Below are 22553 nucleotides of genomic sequence, written 5' to 3'. Positions count from 1 at the left end.
GCAGACTGAATTAGGGGGCCGGAAATTAAACGGGGAAAATTCAGTCTGCTGAACTGCGGGCATTTTCGTGTACGGTGACGTAACACTTACACGGATTTAAGTAACTGAACGTGATTGGTTCAAACGTATCAACGATAGATCAAGCATTTTGATTCGTTTAGTCGCTAAATAATTTGAATAAATTATTTTTGCAAATATAAAATTATATAATAATTTTACAATTTACACTGATTGTTATGAAAACATGGCGTCGTCGAAGCACAGTTACGATATCGATGTTCACCGTTGGGAAACTGCCTTGCGGACTGTGTGCTCTACATTTAATTTAAAGGAGTTGTATGCTGAGCAAATAGAGGCATTACATGCATACTTTTCGGGTCAACATGTATATGTAAACCTGCCTACTTCGTTTGGAAAATCTTTGGTATTTCAAGCTGTTCCATTGATTGCTGATGTCATAAAGCCAAAGGACAACGGCACAAGCATATTGGTTGTGATTTCGCCTTTAAAATCGCTGATGGAAGAACAGGTTGCTTACTTGACCAATCTGGGAATACCTGCTGTTTGTATTACGGACGATTCTAAAGACAAGGTGATAGAAACTGTAATGCAAGGAAGATACTCGCATGTGTATGCGTCTCCTGAGTGTCTTCTTTCGACTAGCAAATGGAGAGCAATATTTTCTTCCAAATTGTTTGTAAAAAATCTTGTTGGAGTGGCTGTAGACGAAGCACATTGTATTGCCCAATGGTAAGTTTCAATGTCATAGCCTTTTTGCTTACATATCTATTTTTTTAAATCTAGTTTCTAGCGTTTGTTATATTTGCTTATCATTTTAGGGGTTCAAGTGACGGGGGACATGGTAGACAAAGCATACCATTCCGACAGTGGTATGGTAATTTAGGCGAATTAAGATCTTTGATGCCATCACATTTAAAGTTTTTGGTCCTAACAGCAACAGCGGCAAAGTCAACAAGAGAATATATATTTAATTCCCTACAACTTCCAAAAAAGAGCACCTACACAGTACAAATGAGTCCTGACCGTGAGAACTTGTGTTACAGTGTTCAGTATATCAACAATAATTTGCCTCTTGAGATGGTCTTTTCAGGGCTTATTGATGAGCTTTACCATAATGGGGTTAAAACAGATTGCACCCTGATATATTGTCGAACCCGTAAACAGTGTGGACTAATATTTCGAATGTTTCAGTTAAACTTAAAAGAAAAATTTTATCATGGTAGCACAGATCCTGAGAAAAGATTAGTTGAAATGTACCATGCAGGCACCCCAAATGTGGTGAAAGAACACATCATTAACAAGTTTGGAGATGAGGCTGGCCACATTCGTGTCTTGATTTCTACAATCGCTTTTGGCATGGGTGTAAATTGCAAATGTGTTCACAAAGTCATTCACTTTGGTCCATCAAGCACCCTAGAGTCGTATGTACAAGAAAGTGGGAGAGCTGGTCGAGATGGAAAACCCAGTAACTGCATTATTCTTTACAATGGATTGCTGTCAAGTTACTGCTCAGCAAAGATGGCAACATTTTTATCAAACGAAGACTCTGTATGTCTTCGCAAAATGATAATGGAAGAGTTTGGCTACAGTCATAGCAGTGATGGCCCTTCGCATATGTGTTGTGACATTTGTGCTGCAAAATGTGAATGTGGACTGGCAGATTGTAGCACAGTGCCTCTTGTTGCTATCCAAGAAACTACAGATACCCCAAGCCTTTCAGGAGAGTTGTATGCAACAAGAGCAGTAAGTGCAAATGCTAAAGAAAAATTAAGAGCAAACCTTATAACATTTAAGAAGGAGTTAATAGAGAGGGAAATGTCTGGTATGACGTCAGCTGTAGGTGTACCTAATGTGTTTTTGGAGTTTGGTTGGCTTCAGATTATCCAAATTCTACAAACATGCCACAAACTTTTTACAGTAGAAGATGTTTTACAAAATGTTGAAATTTGGCGAAGACATCATGCATATGCTGTACTGAATATTATTTCACAAGTATTTGGTGACATTACAGTTGAGCATGATGTGTCAATGTTCGAAGAAATTTCTGACATTGAAATGGATTGGGAGGAACTGAAGGATGACTCCAGTCTTCATGAGCTTTGGCATAGTCATGAATATGACTTTGATGAAACAGAGTCCTTATATGATTCAAATGAGGATGGAAATGATAGTTTCCTTGAAAACCTTGCTGTTATGAGTAAATAAATGACATTTTCTACTATACCATGATATGATTTGATATCATGTCATCTTAAACATCTATTGCTTACTATAAACCATAACTATTTACATTTGAACTATTTAGTGAAATCATTTAAAACTACACCAAGTGCACTGTAAACCATACTATTTACAGTTAAACTATTTTCTGGAATCATTTATAACTATTATCAAGTGCAATTTACACCATACTATTTACATTTAAATTATTTTGTGAAATCATTTATAACTATTATCAAGTGCTTGTTGGTATTTGGCTGGTCCCTTGACAAGTTTCTTATTTTGGGTAAAATTAAGGGTTAAAATGAATCATCAATGGCCACACTTTTAAAACATTTAATATTTCTGGGTGAAATTCCCAACTGTTTAATAAACTAAGCAATTGATTTGCCCTTTGATTCCCACACCAATCAGATGCTTTGCTTATAAAACATATGAGAACTTCATGTTGAGCTATTGAATCTTGTTTGAAACTACATCAAAAGCTTCATCAAATGGTATGTAAATCATTGGTATACAAAAAGGGTTGAAATGCAATATGCTACTGTATAAACAACACTGTGACAACAACCTTGTGCAATATATCTGTTTGTTGTTTGCAGTTCACATCAGCCAATTATTTTATCTGGCCTTTCGATGAAGGATCATATAGTTCTTGTGGTCATTGATCCAACCATAAAACCTCTGCAAATTAAAGTCTGACACAATTGATGGTTTGATCCCTGAGTAGGCACCATACGATCTTCCTGGTGTTTTTGCAAATGCTTTATGAAACAAAAGTTCATTCACAATTTTTTTCAAGTCAGCACTACATGATTTGCGGACATGCTTTCCTGATCTCTTGTAGAGGGCCATAGCACTGTCAAAATTTTCTGTCAACTTTTTTGTAACGTTCATAGCATTACAAATTCTGCTAATGGATCTAGGGTTGGCATTTGGACCCAGTTTCTTGACGACATCTTTGAAAATCCTATTGAGGAATTCTAGTTGGAGGTCAAGAGAAATATTTCCTCCGAGAGAATGCTTCCTCTTCGAAAATCTATTCCACACAAGATGGTGGGCTGCTTTTGGACTGAGAAGGGCGTGCACCTGAAACATCAGATAAAGAGCTTCAAGTGCATATTTCTGGCTCCCTTTGTCATGGTGGAAATAAAGAAGAAGAAATTTCCAATTTCGTATGACTCTTGAACCATCACCCTCGGAAATAGCATCTAGGAAGTTCATCACTACCATCCCATAGTCCAGCAATGCTCTTTGATAGTTGTACATATCATCATCTACAACGCCCCCATCAAAAATTTCCACCAGCATTGGCTGCTCCTCAATGCAAACGGGAGGGTCATGAGCTCGTTCATGCATCATTCGCCATTTTCCATCATTGCTAAAAGTTTTTCCGCAACCTGGAAATCGACACTTGTATCGGCCATCTGCTGTCTTGTCTTTCAATCTTTGTAGATGCTTCTCCTCAAGGCATTCTACAGCTGCAGCAATCTTTTTGTGTTTTTCTTCATCCAAAATGTATTTGTCCACAATTTTGGAGGATAACTGACGGATGTAGGTTCCCTTTTCTTTTTTAGTCCAGTTGTCCATTAATGGAATTCCATCTGCTGTATCATCAAATTCCTCCATGCCTAGTTCTGTCATTGCAGCTGCTACAATTCGTGCTTCGATCTCAAGTGCGAAGAACCGCCGTGCTGCCAATACAGCGGAGTCCACATCACTTTTCACATTGCGGCGGTTTACCAAATTACGGTCGCTGTACAATGTGCACTTGTCTCCTGCTGAAGCTGCACTGTACAAATGTGAAAATGCAACCTATAATTGCATAAAAAATTTAACATTAATAAAACACATAACTGAATATGTTTGTTGCAGAAAAGGTTGGGGAATGAAAAGATGTCTCAAACCCATCCAACAACATATTGCTAATACTATCAGTCTCTTTCCTAGTAAGGCAAGGGAACAATATTGCTAATATCAGTATATGAAGAAGCTTGGAGAGCTAATGTCTCCCCTTCTGGTAAGCATTCTTCAGTGAAACTTTATTTCTCCTTAACTTCTTCTCTGACTAGTATCTACAATGCAATGTTGCATATTTAAAAAAAATGAAATGAGCATTCTGACTGATAAGATTTAACTGGTTTATACAGTAGTCCCTGTAACACCATTCAACTTACACCAATAGCTTTGTTTCCAGCATGCCAGTCTGCCACTTCAAAGTGTAGACCATCTAGCTGCTCTTCTGGTGTGAAGCCATTGCACAAGGTCATGTGACAATTGACAGCTCGCTCTACCGTCAGTTGATCTCCAACAATAGGTTGGTTGGCATATTCTCGGTCTTTTCCTTCACCGGTAAATGGGACATATTTATGAAGATCATGCAATATCTTGTTTATCCCATTAGCATCATTCTCACTCTCGTAGATTACACCAAGAAATGCCTGTAGTATTATAATTCAAATAAAATGTTATTTTTTTCACACGCTGTAGGGACCTGGGGAAGAGCAAAAATCATTCTGGTGGTGTATGTTGTATTAGACTATGATATACAACATAGGATTAAAAGGTGAATATTTGTTGATAACACTCACAGATTCTGTTGGTTGCGATGCTTCCTTAGTGTATTTATGTGGAATATGCTTTTGTATAATATCCTTTCCAAATTCAAGGCATGGAACATTTTCCACAATTACACGCTCGACAAGAGAAATATAGTCATCTCTCTGTGCTTTCTGCTCTGTGTGATTTGGAATACACTTCCCATTCTCCATTTCATTGATGCCACCAACAGGACTCTTGTGACTCAAATGGTTTGCTGAAACCCTATTAATGGTTGCATTAACAGAGACATAATGCTTATCAATGTTTTGGTGCTCCTCAGTCATGTAATGAACATTCTGTCTGTAGTCCACATTGTCAATTGTAAGTTTAAACCCAACAGAGGGTTGCATTGATTCTGTTGCATTCTCTTGGCTTGCTAACCATTTGGAATCCTGACTGACCATCTCTTTAATCACTGCATCATGACCAGCACCAAATTCTTCCAATTTTTTGTAAAGATGGTTTGGTGATGTTACCAGTCTCAACTTGGAAAACCGTGACATTACAGGCTGTAAATGTAATGTAGAAATTTTTAATATACAAGTGTAGAAGAGAAATGTGTCCTGGTTAAACTGGTCAACTTTTATCTATTGCCATATAGGGTGGATCTAAATAAATAAAATAATGTGGTACTAAACTTACCGCCCAGTTAGAATGATATAGAAATATTCCTAACAACAACTGAATAGCATTCATATATGGTGAACGGTTTCTGAGGAGTATAGATGAAGCCATGCCAACAGCTGGAATCCATGCCTTCTCCTCTTTTTTGGTACTAGTTGAACCAGCAGCTACTAGAACAGAGAAAAACAATGGTGCTCTCTCTTCCAATTCTTTTCTTTGCTTATCAAAAGAAAAGTTAAGCATCTGCTCCTTTGAGGGTGACCGCAGGCAACTTGGGTTTTTTTTTGAACACAAGCCAACACATTCTTTTCTAATGTCTTTCAAAGCATTGAAGACAAGATGTTTTCTTAAGTTTGGATTGTTCCACGCTGCATTGGCAATTTGCTTGTATGTTCCTCTAACAAGCATCTTTCCTAATGGTTCCAAATCAGGATTCAGCTGCCTCTGCCTGCTTTGACTTGGCCACGTTGCTATAACGTTAACTCCTGTCGTTTCTCTGGACTTTACGGGGGTTGAATGTAAAATGGGAGTTGGTATTTCTAACAATTCCGGCAGCTCACTGACCACTTCACGTGTACTGGCAATTGATGTCGTAGCCTTTGTCTGAGATGTGCTGGGCAAATTTGGCGCTGTTATACATGGCCGTTTGCTGCTCGGTTCTTCGTCTTCAAAGCCTTGTCGCCTTTCGCGTTGACCTTTTTCATATGCCTCTTTAAGTTCGCTTACGATGAGCTTATTTTGAGCAAGAAGAGCGGTTCGTTTCCGTAGTTTATCGAGACACTGTCGACAAATGTAAATTGATGTCTCTAAAACATCAAATGGCAACTGTCGAAGAGCCTCACTAGCTTTAAATTTTGTCTTCCCGGATACCAAATATCTTTCGTGCGGCTTTTCGATCGTTCGAGAGCACAGAATACAGTTGCAATTACGATTACTCGACGCCATGCGCGCTCCTGGCAATGGCCACCATTTGCATTTTAGTATGCGGTGCGCTCGAATAATTATCATATTATTATGCAGTTCATATTACGTCACCGTACACGAAAATGCCCGCAGTTCAGCAGACTGAATTTTCCCCGTTTAATTTCCGGCCCCCTAATTCAGTCTGCGAGCAGGCTAGTCTCAAGTAATCAACATTAGCTTATATTACTCTGTATCAGCAAGGCAAAAAATCTAGCTTAAACAGACGACAAGTTCGAGTCTTCTTCCAATTGAGCGAAATATTTGTATCATTGCAGTCTGCAGAGTGTTACTATATGCCTTCATGCCATCAGATGATTTCTTTCCTCAACATACTCTTCCATGAGATCGTCAAAGTCATATTTAACTGATACATATTGGTTGCCATACTGATCATTCTTAATACGGAAAACATTGAAATCCACAATGCTTCCGTAAGAGAAAATGTTTCGATACTTCTCACTACCATCATACTTTCTCACCTGGTACTTGTGCATGGTGAAGGTTGTCAAAACAAGCAGTTTCCAGCAACTATAGTTCGAAATATATGTAACTGTTGATTGACCATATGCACAATATGGCACCAAACACAGGCTAAATAGGATTTCTACAGGCATCAACACCAAGAGCACTTGCGTTCTTGTACCCAGGACCGTAATTAGAGCGATAATTGGGAGGGGGGGGGGGGGTGTTTATTCATATATTCAGTTTTGCCCGACGGACTTCTTTTGTAAGCTATTGCACTTACAAAAAAAACCCGTCGGGCACAACTGAATCATATGAATAAACACCCCCCCCATAATCGTTCTAGTTACGGCCCTGCTTGTACCTGGTTCCATAAAGCTCCACCCAGCTTAGCTTGTAGGCATTAGCTAAACTTAGTCCAGGTAGCAATCCGGAAGCATCGCATTTTTTCCGGAGACACTCGCAACTCTCTTCATCCACCTTCTTTACCAGCTTCGCAAGAGACAGTGGCAAATTCTTAAAGTTCTGCTTCCTAGCCCGCTTTTTGAAGTAACTGTGGGCGGACTGGAAACTAAAACAAGCAGAGCGAATCATTGGTCCAAGGTGTTGGATAGTTGATGGTAGGTGAACCAAATAGTACTGTTTCGGCAATATATGTTTAAATTGGGAAACAGCGTTTTGAAATTTGAAAGGTGCTCATATAAATGATCTGCTTCAAATAATGGATTGTGTGAATCTTTATAACAGGGAAAATACCAACTGAACAATATGGATAAGCTCCAGCAGGAATTGGTAGTATGGATCATCTTGATCAACCAAAGGGCCAATGATGAATGGCAATAATCGCATAAACATATAAGTGCCATTACTCACTTTTATTAATCACACCTATTTGCTTAAAGACAAAGGAATATAAATATATTTCTGATACCTATTTCTTATTAACAATGTTTAACCAAGTCTTTTAGTCAAAAAGCTCAAATATTATATTGTCGATATTGTTACTATTATACTGTCACTCAAATATTATGCTGTTGATATTGTTATAAATTGTATGGAATTCTGAGAGCATAATGCACTGTGAGTAAATTATTCAACTAATAAAGAGTATGCAATTCTGAAACATTGTTTATTGTTTATATATCTACAGGGTGTTTTTTTTAAGCAATTAAAGAAAAAACTGTATAATATGAAGCCAGTAGAAAAGAAGCGTGGGGCAAGAGTAAAAAGGCAGCCAACGACACCCCAAATACCCCAAGCTTCAAACATCATCAAACACGCACAAGTACTCCCAAGGCAACACCGGCAGTGCCTATCAACAATGAAGAAATTGAGGAAGAAATATAGATGAAATTTGTGGTGGGTTATAGAATTACATTTCCTTTAAACATTTTGCAAAGTGCTTGTTTCGTGAGATTGTTTGAACAAATCTATTCTGTAATTTTTTTAACACATTGCTTTTTTTATTAACCTTTGAACTTATGAACTGAGGTGTACTGTTTGGGAGGCTTATGTAGGCCTATGAATGCTACAAATGTCAGGTGGAGGAATACTAAAATAGATGTGTGTGTATATTTACTAGAATCCAGTACAGAGTCAACAAACTCTAAAGCAATAATGATACGGCATTACTGAATCAACATACTCTAAAGCAATAATGATACGGCATTACAGTGCCTTAGCAAAGGATATGAACAAAGTGAAACGGTCCCCTGAGATCATAAATATGTACCTAAATAAACACGCCGAATTGGCCGAAAGCGCATTTTGGACATGGCCGCAGAAGAACGTCATGCATGGGAAAGTGTTTGAAACATATCCATGTTTTAAAGACCTTGTTGAGGTAATTGAATGCATACATATTGTACATGAATATTTTACTGAGCAACTACACATATTGTGAAGCCTGTTCTTTCTTTCGTTACTCCATGCGGCAGCAGAAGAGTGTTGGTAAATGTGGGAAATCATGTAAACGTTTCTAAAATAGTAACTTTCATGTTCTAGATTATTGAAAAAGTGAGGAGAGTTATTGGAGTGGAAGCAAATGAAAACCGGGAACAATTTATGCATGAATTTGTTGAGAGAGTTGATGAGGAAGTCGACAATTTAATTTATTCTGGGGTCTCCAAGCAAAGAATTGGACATCCTTCGAAACGAAGTAAAGGTATTGCACTTTTTTATTTATATTGAAGATGTTCTAAGAATGGATGTAAACATGGACCATTTATATTCTTATAGTTGCCAAAGCTATACATTAATTTGATGAAGAATATTCATTTAATATTTGGACACTCAACAACAAAAACAAAACAAGGAAAGAGGGTGTCTTGTGATTTGGTGTACATGCACCATAAAGGTAAATAAATCAGTATTCTAGAGATTTTCATTTTATTGTACATGCAACTATGTTTTCCTTGGCAAGCTATCGTCCACTTTAAATTAATTTGTCTCTAAAATTCTTTATACGAAAAGCATGAAGACCCTGATGTTTTGTGCAAGAAGCATTCAACAAAGGTACCAATGCTAATGGTGGATACTTGGTTTATATGGGCAACATCATATTATTTTACAGTCAAATTGGAGAGCGTTCAAGAGGCAGTGCTTGCTCTAATTTGTTTGTTTTATCTTTTGGACATCGACTATTTAAGGTCACACGAGCTGGGTCTTACTGTTGTAAAATTTAATATTCCAGGACAGAAACACGCCAAGTGATATGATAAATATTTTTAGGTCTGCAATGTCAGAATATGCTAAATTTAAGAACAATGATTATCTTAATCAATCTTGTTTGAAGTAATTGTTTCCTAATTATAGTTCTAGGTAAGAATAATATTCTTACTAAGATTCTTGGCTAGAATGATATTCTAATTATACTGACAAGAATAATTTTAGTTGCTTCAAGAAATTCTTTGCTTGAAACAAATATATTTTTTCTTAAAATAAGAATCACGATTGCACATGCATAAAAACGTCAATCCATTTTCTCTAGCAAAATGCTTTTCTTGTCTTGCCTGTGCTATTATATAATTATATCTATTTCGAGGTCGCATCTTCCCACGTATTTTTTGAAAAATGTCAGCAAAGTTTGTAAGCAATTGATGTTTCAATGTGAGTAAATGCATCGCGTAAAATTGTGAACACAAAGCTAACATCTAACCCACCTCATGCCAAGCCATATTGAAGGTCTGGCAGCCTTCCATCTTATGTTTATTCACATTAGAATGATTCGGTGATCTTGGCACACCTCGATAAATCGGATCCCTTAATTCGGTCATGATAAGCAATATATGATCCATTTTACTCAGGTCGACATATATACATATAAAATGCAAGAAAAGGGTTAATGATAATAGCTAGACTATATATATATATATATATATATATATATATATATATTATATAATATATATAATATAATATAATTTGTGGTAGGATATGACACCGAGTGGCAGCCCGCCATGGCAAGCAGAAAATTCTACTTGAACACGACAGGATTTGAACACGCGGCCTTCGGTATACTAGTCCGATGCTCTGCCAACTGAGCTACATGGCCAACACGGGTTTTTTGATATTTCGAAACAATACTATTTTATTCGATATCGAGAGCTTGTCAGCTCAATAGGTGATTTTAACTCTCGATATCGAAGAAAATAGTATATTGTTTCGAAATATCAAAAAACCCGTGTTGGCCATGTAGCTCGATCAGTTGGCAGAGCATCGGACTAGTATCCTGAAGGCCGCGGGTTCAAATCCTGCCGTGGTCAAGTAGAATTTTCTGCTTGCCATGGCGGGCTGCCACTCGGTGTCATATCCTACCACAAATCATCCCTATTCCCGAGTCATCCCCATTCCCGAGTGTATATATATATATAAATATATATATATATATATATATATATATATATATATATATATATATATATATATATATATATATATATATTTATATTTAATTCTATTCCTAATCTATATATAAATGATTTACCTAACAGTTTGCAGTATTCATCAACAAGAATGTTTGCAGACGATACGACCCTAACTGTTTCTGGTAAATCAATTTCTGATGTAGAAGTGGCCATCAATTGTGACCTTGCTAACGTCAAGCGGTGGCTCTCTGTTAACAAATTATCCTTAAATCTTATAAAAACTGAATACTTATTAATTGGATCACGGCATAACGTCAATAATCTATCTGCCGCTCCAAATGTATTTGTTGGCGATGTGCCAATTAAAAGAGTAAGAGAAACAAAATCACTCGGAGTCTTGATTGACGAGTTTTTATTATGGGATAAACATATTGACAAAATTGCTAAAAAGGTCTCATCCGGAATTGGAGCAATCAGAAAGCTTAAGTCTTGTGTGGATCGAAATACATTAATTAGTGCCTATAATGCACTCATATTACCACACTTTGACTATTGCTGCGAAGTTTGGGATACTATTGGTACCACCCTTGCTGATCGTCTCCAAAAATTACAAAATAGGGCTGCTAGAGTGATTACAGGTCGTAAAAATGAACACGGCCAATCTGAACTTGCGTTAAATGAACTAAAATGGACTACTTTGAAAGAACGTAGAATTCAATTTTCAGCAAGTCTCATGTATAAAATAACTCATGAAATAGCGCCCAAGCAATTAACCGATCTTTTTCATAAGACGCCTTCCTCTCAGCATTATAATCTACGAGGTTCTACCACGCAGCTCCAATTGCCTAAACCTAAGACAGAATATCTTAAGAAAAGTCTTAGTTATAGAGGAGCAAAGTTGTGGAATAGCCTTCCAGATGAAGTAAGAAATATACAATCATTTAATCTATTTAACTCAAGTGTGCGACACCTGGCCAGTAGACTAAACTAATTTAGTAATATATGTGTTAATTAATAATTTGTAATTAGTAGATGTAAGTGTAATGTGTAATTGTAACTTTTCGTTTATATCTGTAATCTCTGTTGTAAGCTAATTATTTGTAACATTTTTTAACCTACGCCCCCCTTGGAAACCAGCGTATGCTGTAGGGGTTAGCGTAGTCAAATAAAGTTTTTACTTACTACTACTGCTTTCTTTCAATATCCAAACATACTTCGAAAGTTCCGCTTCTGTCGAGTAGCGCGCGTTGTTGAATGACTTTTTGTGGTTAGAGAAACGGTTCTTGAAGCTTCCTGCTGTCATTCGAACACATAGGCGTACGGGCCTAGAAATTTTGGGGGGGCGGGGGATATTCTGCCCGACGAGCGCCGAGACCGAAAAAAACAAGGATGGTCCAGAGGTCTGCTCCCCCGGTATTTTGGAACGTATAAACGCTGAAATACAATTTTCTGCTTGGGTACTATGACGAAACTTTAACTGCCTTCACATTATTTAGGAAATTTGATAAGTTGATTTCCACTCATAGCGAAGCGCGTAGTCGGAAAGGGAAATCGTTTTGCTGAGTTTAGGCAGCGGCGTAGCCAGAGTCAGTGTTTTGGAGAGCCGAGATGCGAAAGCCGAAAGCGTGTGGCATACTATATAGGGGGGTCCGGGGGCATGCCCCCCCGAAAATTTTTGAAAATTAGCGACCTGCAAATGTGATTTCCTGCATTTTCCGCGTGAGATTTTGCAGAATAAAGTCAGGATTCTGAGGTCTATCAACGATTAAATCTCGGATTAAATTTTGCACAGTTGCTATAAAAGTTAGTAAAGTTACAAACTTACAGAACGATAGATTTGTTTCGTAACTACATGGTGAGTTTTGCTGCGCCAATCAGTTGTGGCACATAGGGTAGCCAGTGGCACAAACGGAAAAGCATGTTTATTTCAATTATTTTCGTTTTCTTTAATTCGGGTTTACGCAAGCTGCAAGCATATATATTCTACCATTTTCTACCATATTTGAGCATTCTTAAAAATTTTTATGTAGTGTGGAGACCAAATTCACTTAAGTATAAATTGCCCGACTCGTGAATATAAATTGCCCGACTATTTCTGACTAAACTGGGGGGGCTGCAGCCCCCCCAGCCCCCCCGCCTCGTACGCCTATGTTCGAACATATTCTTTCGTATCGCCGTCGTCGGTTAGCGTATAATTTCAGCTTTGTAAACCACGCTCTCTGACAAGCATTTTCCTGATAATGGACATTCTTCTTTGACGCGACAGTTGCAGTTTCTTTCGCTGGATGGTTCGTTTCGTCTTTGTAACACACGGTGGTTGTGGTTTGAGATTGAGGTTTTTACGTTGTTCATGCAGGAGTAGCTGACCTTTACCGTATTACGATTAAAGATTTTGTGGAGACGCGACGTCTTAGGAAAGTGCTTGTCAATCAATCGCAGAAAATTGTGGGCCACGTTCGTCTTCACGTTCTTGCTGAAGGGGGGATTGAACCAGATGATCTTTCTCTTACGGTTATTGGTAGATAAACGGTCGGGTTTGGCGTTATTGATTGTGTAATGTAGTTTGGCTTTATAATTACTGCAGTTGAGAGCATCCTCGTAGAATTGCGCGGCTGAGTTGAAGCTTGACTCATCGGATGATAAACTTGATATTCGTTTGTTTACTGATTTCGGAAGTTGTTTAATGATGGAGGGAGGATGGTTGAAGCGGCTGTCAATGTAAAGAGGGTCGTTGTTTGGCTTTCTGTATGGGTGATAGCTCTCTTCTTGCAAATTGAGGGTGACATCGAGGAAGTTGACGATGTGGTTGTTTACTTCGGCTGTGATTCTTAAATCCAAGTCATTGAAAATGCTGTGTAGCATTTTCCTTGCCAGATCTGCTGATCTTCCTGCGGTGCCTTCTAACAGCAGTAAACCGTCGTCTCGATATAATCCGATGTTATCTTTGCCAAATATTTTAGAAAGCTTATTCAGCACATACAGTCCGACAAGTTCACATATTTCTGCGCCATCAAAGCTGCCCATTGTTACATCGAATAGTGAGTTGTTGTTTCGTTTTACCCACGTTTTGTCGTCGTAGAAAAGTAGCGATTTCCTCGGGTGCTTGATAATTGAAAGGTGGTCATCAGAGATTTCTGTTGAAGATTTTGCCCATGAAATGACCCTATCGAATAGATCTTCAGTGATTGATCTTTAGTGATCTTCATATATATATACTATATATATTTATATATATAATATATATATATATATATATATATATATATATATATATATATTTATATATACACCCATTTGCAAAAACGTTGGCCGCAGATAGATAGATAGATAGATAGATACTCGAAGTCTAATTAGAATTGCATATGATTGCATTTTCATGGGATTTCAATCATATTACACAACATATGCAATTCTAATTAGATTTCGAGTACCTATCTATCTATCTGCGGCCAACGTTTTTGCAAATGGGTGTATATATATATATATATATATATATATATATATATATATATATATATATATATTGTAGTAAATTTTGTGAATTGAAAATCTATATAAATTTGAAAAGTTTGAGTTTTATTCATGCCAGATCAATTAAGTAAGATAGCATCAGGCCTGATAATAACATGCAGAGTTCCTCTATTCATATTAAAAAAAATATAATATCAATCGGGTTTTGTCTGTTTTCGTACATTTAGAGACCTCCGACTGTATTATAGCCTTTCATGTCTGCATGACGCTGAGACCAGAGCTCCCCCTATGTTAACTATGCTGAGACGAATCATGAAGTGCACGAAATAGCATTCGATTCGGCTAAAATTATATATAACCCCATTTCAAGCCTATCATTCTACAGGGTGTCTCAAAAAAAACCAAAACTATTGAAATCACTCAGTGTTAAAATTTGAATGCCGTGTTGACGAATTTCAGCCCGTGTGATTATTCTATTTGCTGCTAGGTAGCCATAGCTATCCATTTCTCACCATGGGTACCTATTTTTAACAGTAAGCTAGCCAGGACGATAATTGGGGGGGGGGGGGGCATATTCATATATTCGTGATACGCATGCAGGATTAATTTCTTTTCAAATCAATTGTCTTTTCAGTCTGTTTACATGAATATATGAATATGCCCCCCCCCCCAATAATCGAAGCTGGTTACGCTACTGATTTTTAAGAGCATAATATACCTGGAATATATATTGTTTTGATGTATGTAAACTTCACAGGTCACTGCTGACATACATTAGAGGCACATGTCTACTTGTGGTCGGAAGTTATAACACAATGGCTACGGTCATGAGAAATATCATGCAATTATTAAGCCCATGTCATGTTAGTTAAGAGATATTTGGCATATATCTTTCTTTGCTCGGTAACCTTATTCCAATTTCCTTTGAACGCAGCAAAATTTTCTCGCCAAGTCTTCATTAATTTAAGGATGCTCGCTTGCTCACGTATACATTTGTAATTTCAACCTGTAATTTGGAATAAAATTGGATATGGCTAATAACATTTTCACACGCAACTTTTTGTTTACAGCCTAAAGGCATACAGAAAAACGGAAATATGGTAGCCTTGATTTGTATTGGTCTGTTGCGTCCCGAGGTCATGTGATTTTAAACAGCGTATTATATATAAGACTCGTTATAGCATTTACGACTTATGTCCTACTTCGCTAACTAGAAGATTGAAAGAGAAGTTCCTAAAAGACGATGTGAGTATATTTTCTCGAATTTACGGAAATTTTGTTATGCAGCAACCAGTAGTTTTACGTTAATATAGTGATTCCTATAAACATGCAAACTTAAACACAAGTAGTCGCCGCGAAAGAGTGAAAAATATACCGCTGATAGAAGATTTAATTATATTTAAGGAAGTATTGATTTATACAGTTAACTGGGCTGGTGTTTCGGGTTGAATATATATATATATATATATATATATATATATATATATATATATATATATATATAAATTATATATTTATTACGAATTGTGGTTCCAATGCTACTGTATATAGCCCCGTTTAGTCACTATATAATTATACCTAATTTCTACCGGAACAGAATATTTTGCTGGCAATAAAGACAGTGAAACTTTAATTGTCCGAAACCACATCTATCAAACTTAATAAGCATTTATTGTATTCCTAACAGCAGACGGAAATGTCGTGACAAGTTTGTAGTTCTAAGAGTGGTTAAAGACTTTTGTATTACCTTATTCTGTTAACAATTGCAGATAGTCTGTTTCGATACTCCTGTGTGATAAATCGAACTTTTTTCCCTGGCTTTACGAAAACGAAGAAAATAATTTGATGCAAAAGAACGCGATGGGATTTGGTTTTATTGTATCAACATTGTGGTGTGTGGTCTTGTCCTCGGCAAACGCCGTAAGTCATCGGGAGAGTCTAGTGCGGAAAAGTAACATAGGTACGTACATGCAGCTAATATGGAAAAGCATCGCATCGATAATTTAGGGGGGAGGCATATTTATGTATTGGTATTAACAGATTGTGAAGATAATCGATTTCAGACCTTGAATTAGTAATGCACAACATATACGCTCCGAAAACAACATTATTCCTGTAAACTCAACATGTTGTTTGCCGAGGTTCTCTCTTATATTCTAATAAATTGTCTGATGTTAATGGTTGTTATATTATGCATTGTATAAAATGTTGTAAAGAAATTTTACGCTTTGCGATTTCAACATTCTTTTTCTTGTGTATATAATAACGAGTGAGCACGCAGCGACGGGAATTTCTAATTATTTTGTCTATAAACTGAACAAACGGTTGCGTTGCATTGATAGTAGTAGTGGTTCAATAAATCAGGTTTAGAATGAAGTTGCTGGGAAAATAAATGTACATTCTCTGGTAAGTATCACCTCATTAGCATGAGAAGCACATCATTAGCATTAGCATTAAGTATCACTTCATTAGCAGTAGCATTAGCATGGGCAAGGTAGTTATGGATTACTTTGCCTCTTATATACGTCAGCAGTGGCCTGTGAAGTTTACATTCCTCAAAGCAACTATGCCAGGTATATTATTCTCATGAAAAACAGGTACGCATTGCGTATAACCGGAAGCTAAGTGCATGATTCTAATTATCTCTAAATGGCAGCATAATATATAAACACTATTAAATATAGGTGGAGTTGCCACGTAGATCCATGCAGTGGCCATGAAAGATCGTTAAGAGGAAGGGTTAAAGAAAGTTTTAATATGTTAACAGACAAAATAATTTCGCAAATAATGTATCTCAAGCAGCAACGATTGTGATTGATAGATCCAAAAGATCGAACTCATTTATTTCATTCCTTTGTAAGAGATTGCAATATTTCATATTATGACCTGCCTACACATGGCTAACCAGCACTGGCAACAAACAATATAGATCAAATTGCTACAGTGGCGTAACTAAAACGATAATTGAGGGGGGAATGAATATTCATTTATCCAGTTCTTCCCTACGGATTTCTTTTGTAAGTGCAATTGTTTACAACAGAACTCGGTCGAGCAGAATTGAATATAATTATGAATGTTCATCCCCTCCCACATTATCGTTTTAGTTACGAACCTGTATTGTTTTTAGTATTAGTACGAATAACGGATTGTTTATGCAGCGTGAAACATATAATTTTCATGTTTAATACCATGACGTATATGTAGAATTTTCACAACCTGACATATAAATTATGATATAAGAATATTATATAAATATTCAAGCCATTGAATTTGTTCAAATTATTCTGACAGATCATAGATTAGACACTGTGTTATATCCCCCACTATTCACTGGCAAATGTCTCTTAACTAACATGACATGGGCTTAATAGTTGCATGATATATCTCATGACCATACCTATTAACATGACATGGGCTTAATAGTTGCATGATATATCTCATGACCATACCTATTAACATGACATGGCTTAATAATTGCATGATATGCAGTATTTCATGACCCTTCATATATCCCTTGTGTTATAACTTCCGACCACAAGTAGACATGATTTAATTTGTCTCTAATGTATGTCAGCAGTGACCTGTGAAGCCAGTTTACATAATATTCCCATAGGTAATTCTGCCATACAAATGATACAATGGGCGAATCAAGACGGCAAATTTATCATATGACTAGTAGAGAGGTGTGCTATCATGTGATAGCACAAAGCAATTAAATAGAGCAAGCAAAGCCGAGTTTTTCGCATTTCTCGACGTTGGAAAGAAGGTATATACACAGGGCTTAGAAGGGTTTTTTCTTTCGACCCACCAACCTCCCCTCAGACGCGATGGCCTCTCGTTCCGCCCTCATGGCCGAGCTTAAATTATTTTGTCCCCATTCTTAGCTCTTCTTCATCTCGGCTATTGTGTGGCGGAATGAACTGTGGGAATATAATACCATTCTTTTTATTAGGTTATTGTAATTGAAAAGCAAGCCAAGCCATTGAATTTGTTCAAATTATTCTGACAGATCATAGATTAGACACTGTGTTGTATCCTCCACTATTCACTGGCAAATGTCTCTTAACTAACATGACATGGGCTTAATAGTTGCATGATATATCTCATGACCATACCTATTAACATGACATGGGCTTAATAGTTGCATGATATATCTATCTCATGACCACACCTATTAACATGACATGGCTTAATAATTGCATGATATATCTCACGACCATTAATGAATGATAGACCCCAAATAACGAATGGACTGATTTCATTACAATACTTTCATATATAATGAGCTCGCTACAGTCGTTAATCAAACAATAAAAAACAATATGGATAACATGGCTTTGAATAAAAAAAAGCATTATAGAAACAGATTCTTCAAGCAGGGTAAAATATAAATTGCATATATAGTGCGATGGCCTAAAATATCCTTGAAGCATACTTTATACATTTGTATAGAAATAATTTATAATGATTGATTTGAGTGAAGTAAAGCTAAAAGCTGTTCTTTTTTATTTCCGATTAATACTAAATGATTTAGGTTTTGAGATATGACAAGAAAAATAAATTCAAGCTAGTAGAGATTTTTTTACCAATAGCTAACAAAAAAACAAATAGCTAACGAAAAAACATTTCATGAAGGCTGAAGCATGAGAATTCCGTACTAACAATTTGTCATGTGTTATCCTTTCTTATAGAACATTTTGTGCATTAATGATTATGAATAAGACAAAAAAAAAATGTGCCGAGTTTTTACGCTTTGCGATTTGTTCTATGCTATTCGTATTTCGGCGAAGGTATAAGATGGACATGCTACAAGAAAGAAATAAACTCTTTCATTGGGAATGAACGGATTTAGACTAGGGTTGCCCAAGAAATGCTGTGATATTCCTGTACTGGTAAATACGACTTAGGCCCGTTTATACATCGCATATTTTGGTCGCTTTGAATGCAATTCAAACGATAGTTATAATGAGACGATAATGATTTATCATTTCAATATCTATTCTTTCAATTGCATTCGACGGGACCAAAATGTGATGTTTAATCTAGACCTTAATTAATATATGCATGACATGGGCTGAGTGGATTAATTTACCTCTTATGTATATCAACGATGTTCTACTTACATACCTCAAAAACAATAAGCCAGGCGTATTATTTTCATGAAAAATAGGTACGCATTGCGTAGGGAAAAAAGGGAAGCTAAGTCATGCTAATTATCTCCCCTAATAACTTGCTGTGAACAGAATAATTAATATAGGATGAAGACTGTTCCTGTTCGCCGTTTTCAAAAAAATTGGCGATGCATGCCTGATATAGGACACCAATAATTATGAGAATAAATACGCAATAAAATTTTTTGAATTATTTTTTTTAAGTTGAGGCAAGGCAAATTGCTGCTAAGAAGTGCAATGGTCTTCCAGATCTATGTGACCTACGAATTGATCAAGTAACATATCCTGCCAGTCACAATGCAGGATCCGGATTTGATGGTCTTCTCTATTGGGGGAGTGGTGGAGCAGCACCTTCCTGTTCCATTCGAAACCATGACAAGAGCTACTCCGAACAGTTAGAGTATGGTATACGTTATTTTGACGTAGATACCTGCTATGGAGATAAAGAAGGCGAAGCTTTGAATTGTCACTGCGGAGCTGACTGTGGCTACACAGGTTCTATTAAGAAAGGTCTTGAGCAGATTGACCGCTGGATGCAGTCCCATCCAAATGAAGTTGCACTGATCCACTTTAACCACAATGTGCAAAAAGGTTACGAGGCAAAGATTGCTCGAAGCATCGAAGATACACTCTTGAAATTGTGGCCATCAAATGCTCACGGCAAACTTGCGATGAATAGCTTTTATAATACTTATCATTATTGGCCAAAGCTTAAGGACGCAATTCAATCAAATGAAAGAATCTTTATTCTCGTGGCGGAATACCTGTATCAAAATATGCCTTCCAAGGATCAAGGGATAGTGCTTAGCAAAGGACTCATTGCCTCCACCTGGGGTACGAATCCAGTGACGTCAAGTTGCTCGGGTATAACACAACATGCTAAAGATAAGTGTAGCACAAGCACAACTTTCATTGACCTTTCAGCTTTCGGCAGTTATGGCTTATGTACTTGGGAAATGGCAACGATTTGTTCCAAGTGGCTTGGAGAAGCCGCATTTGAATGCCTCAAGTTAAGGAAAACTTTGGGTAAGACGGTGAATTTCTTACTTGTGGATTGGGCTGAATACTATTCAGGTGGAGAATCTGTCATCAACAAGGCCAAATTCATGAATGAGGAAAATATCAAAACATACTTGGGCAAAAGTATCTTCTTTCCAGAACTGACAGGTTGCTCTTATCATTCCGGTTGGTTTTATAACTACTGCTGGAAGTATTGTCCCAAATATGGATGGTGTTGGATAAATAAGTACTGTGGTAAGGATCCCGATATTTGCAAGAAGCAAGACTACCCGTGTTACTCTAGCTGTGGCTAGTGAGACTCGATCTTTCATATGACTTTCTTTTGCATGCAATACAATGATTTAGATTCATATAACATTTTGTGTCAATTTGAGTTTTTCCAGATATGTTAGGTTAAGTGAAGAATCACTGTAGTATCAAACAAAAATGATTCAACAATCTATTCTGATTATAAATAAATACTTTTAAAAAGCCATTTGTGAAATTGAATAACTCTTATCACATTCATACGTCGAATTAGCAATCCCATTGTATTTTGCTAAAATGTGAGCAAATACTTTATTTTTCTTTGTCTTTGCAAATATTCTAGTTTCATGATCGCTAACAATTTTGGTCAATTAGTCCGCAATACGTTGCTGCTCGATAGCGGATGCGCTATGCCCATAATCAACACATAAAAAGTGCAATGCTGTGAAAATTCGGTGATAGTGATTTATTTTAATTTATCTTTATTGACGAGGATATGGTTCTTCGATTGTAGTCCAGTAGACGCGTATAATTGTAGGTGTATAAAAAAGAAGACCCTTAGAAATTTAACTATTGTTATAATTTAAATACCCCGTCACTACGCTAAGCCCTTAGATGCGTTAAATATCGTCAGCTTTGTGCATATAATACATATGTTTGTCAAAAGCATGAATGCCTTTTTTACTCCTGGGAATTTGACACAACATCTAAAAGCAAAATCCTGCACGATAATGCATGGTAAAGAAAAATTTTCATCGTCCAGACTATAAGCTTATATTCAGACGTAACTGAGAAATACATATATACGTACAAAACACGTTTTGAGAAGAGTTTTTGATCGAAATCCACCGGTGAAAAGCGCAACATTCAACAACGCCGGTGCGAAATTAAAGAGCAGTATTAATTCGTACGATGCGTTAGAATTTATTCGATTGCGCATGTTTCTGAACCCGTGGGATTTGAAAATTGGCAGGGCATTTATATCATATTAAGAATAGTTTGATTTCTAAAGGTCTTCTTGTTTTATACTCCCAGTATATAATCATTGCATTCCACAGGGTCCTTGATTTTCACCTCAGATTTATAGAAGCACAACATGAATTATCATATGAATTATTACGAATTGGCGATACTGGCTATATACTCCACTGAAACATATGTTCCGAAAATTCGAAAACAACATAAATAATTATTCTTCAGAAAAAGAATAAACTTAACATGTGGTTACGAAGCATGTTCTTTCTTATATCCTAATAAAATTTATTGTCTGCTGGTAATTGTTTTACTATACACATGCAATTAAACCATATGCATTTAAAACGATATTTGATCTATGAATATAGATTATAATATCCTATTCTCAAAGGTAATATGCTATTTGTGATTATCTGCCTATTAAAATTTGAACAAAGTGCAAAACTTCGTTTTTAGCATAGCATTAAATTAAATGGGGTTTAGAGTAAGGTTGCTTGGAAAATAAATATACATTCTCTGGTAAGTATCACCTCATTAGTATAGCGTGGGAAAGCATTATGCTTTTAGTATTAGTACGTATATAGCGAATTGTTTAAAAAGGATGAAACATAATTGGCATGTTAATTAATTTTATGCTATATATAGGGGTATAAAAACATTATAATATTTTATCATTTGAGAAACTATAAACAAAAAAGCTGTTTGTTAATTGAAGCCCATATTTGGGTTTTGTTTTTTTAGAAGCAAAATACATTGAAATAGATTGTTATGTTAAAAACCACATACAAATACATAAAAAAGTTTTACGAACGACAAAGCGTACGCATGTGCAATTCCAACCAAAAGTTTCTAATGTTTTATCCTTAGTCCCATTTCAATCAAGTTGAATCAACTGTTATATCAGTGGCGGATC

The 22553-nt window shown here is 36.5% G+C and overlaps 3 protein-coding genes and 1 long non-coding RNA gene across 4 annotated transcripts; 3 read left to right on the top strand and 1 right to left on the bottom strand.

The window, feature by feature from the left end:
• The first annotated feature begins 212 nt into the window (after nucleotides 1-212).
• On the top strand, nucleotides 213-2304 carry LOC114515618 (ATP-dependent DNA helicase hus2/rqh1-like). Its single transcript, XM_028534907.1, has 2 exons — nucleotides 213-750; nucleotides 840-2304. The coding sequence occupies exons 1-2, from the start codon at nucleotides 245-247 to the stop codon at nucleotides 2224-2226; spliced, it is 1893 nt and encodes a 630-aa protein (XP_028390708.1). The 5' UTR covers nucleotides 213-244; the 3' UTR covers nucleotides 2227-2304.
• A 537-nt stretch (nucleotides 2305-2841) lies between these two features.
• On the bottom strand, nucleotides 2842-6411 carry LOC114515617. The gene is made up of 4 exons (XM_028534906.1): nucleotides 5485-6411; nucleotides 4833-5351; nucleotides 4419-4682; nucleotides 2842-4056 (listed from the first exon to the last, which is right to left on the bottom strand). Exons 1-4 carry the CDS (start codon nucleotides 6409-6411, stop codon nucleotides 2863-2865), a joined length of 2904 nt encoding a protein of 967 aa, XP_028390707.1. The 3' UTR covers nucleotides 2842-2862.
• Nucleotides 6412-7651: 1240 nt separating this feature from the next.
• LOC114515676 lies at nucleotides 7652-9423 on the top strand. The gene is made up of 5 exons (XR_003686223.1): nucleotides 7652-8250; nucleotides 8474-8734; nucleotides 8896-9055; nucleotides 9130-9247; nucleotides 9364-9423. It is a non-coding gene; the product is annotated as an uncharacterized LOC114515676 (long non-coding RNA).
• A 6645-nt stretch (nucleotides 9424-16068) lies between these two features.
• Nucleotides 16069-20712, top strand: LOC114515665. The gene is made up of 2 exons (XM_028534961.1): nucleotides 16069-16188; nucleotides 19604-20712. Exons 1-2 carry the CDS (start codon nucleotides 16074-16076, stop codon nucleotides 20710-20712), a joined length of 1224 nt encoding a protein of 407 aa, XP_028390762.1. The 5' UTR covers nucleotides 16069-16073.
• Nucleotides 20713-22553: the final 1841 nt, after the last annotated feature.

The sequence above is a fragment of the Dendronephthya gigantea genome, unplaced genomic scaffold (assembly GCF_004324835.1).
Source record: "Dendronephthya gigantea isolate DGI-Jeju-01 unplaced genomic scaffold, DenGig_1.0 000004F, whole genome shotgun sequence".
NCBI lineage: Eukaryota > Metazoa > Cnidaria > Anthozoa > Malacalcyonacea > Nephtheidae > Dendronephthya > Dendronephthya gigantea.
This window is presented reverse-complemented; position numbering and strand designations above follow the sequence as displayed.

Bases quoted from the DNA above. Each gene is read 5' to 3' on its own strand.
- LOC114515618 (XM_028534907.1), top strand. From the start codon at position 245: ATGGCGTCGTCGAAGCACAGTTACGATATCGATGTTCACCGTTGGGAA. The intron at 751-839 runs GTAAGTTTCAAT...TTATCATTTTAG, and splicing joins GCACATTGTATTGCCCAATG to GGGTTCAAGTGACGGGGGAC.
- LOC114515617 (XM_028534906.1), bottom strand. From the start codon at position 6,411: ATGGCGTCGAGTAATCGTAATTGCAACTGTATTCTGTGCTCTCGAACG. The intron at 4,683-4,832 runs GTGAGTGTTATC...ATAATACTACAG, and splicing joins CATCGCAACCAACAGAATCT to GCATTTCTTGGTGTAATCTA. The intron at 4,057-4,418 runs GTAAGTTGAATG...ATGCAATTATAG, and splicing joins CTGGAAACAAAGCTATTGGT to GTTGCATTTTCACATTTGTA.
- LOC114515665 (XM_028534961.1), top strand. From the start codon at position 16,074: ATGCAAAAGAACGCGATGGGATTTGGTTTTATTGTATCAACATTGTGG. The intron at 16,189-19,603 runs GTACGTACATGC...ATTTTTTTTAAG, and splicing joins AGTGCGGAAAAGTAACATAG to TTGAGGCAAGGCAAATTGCT.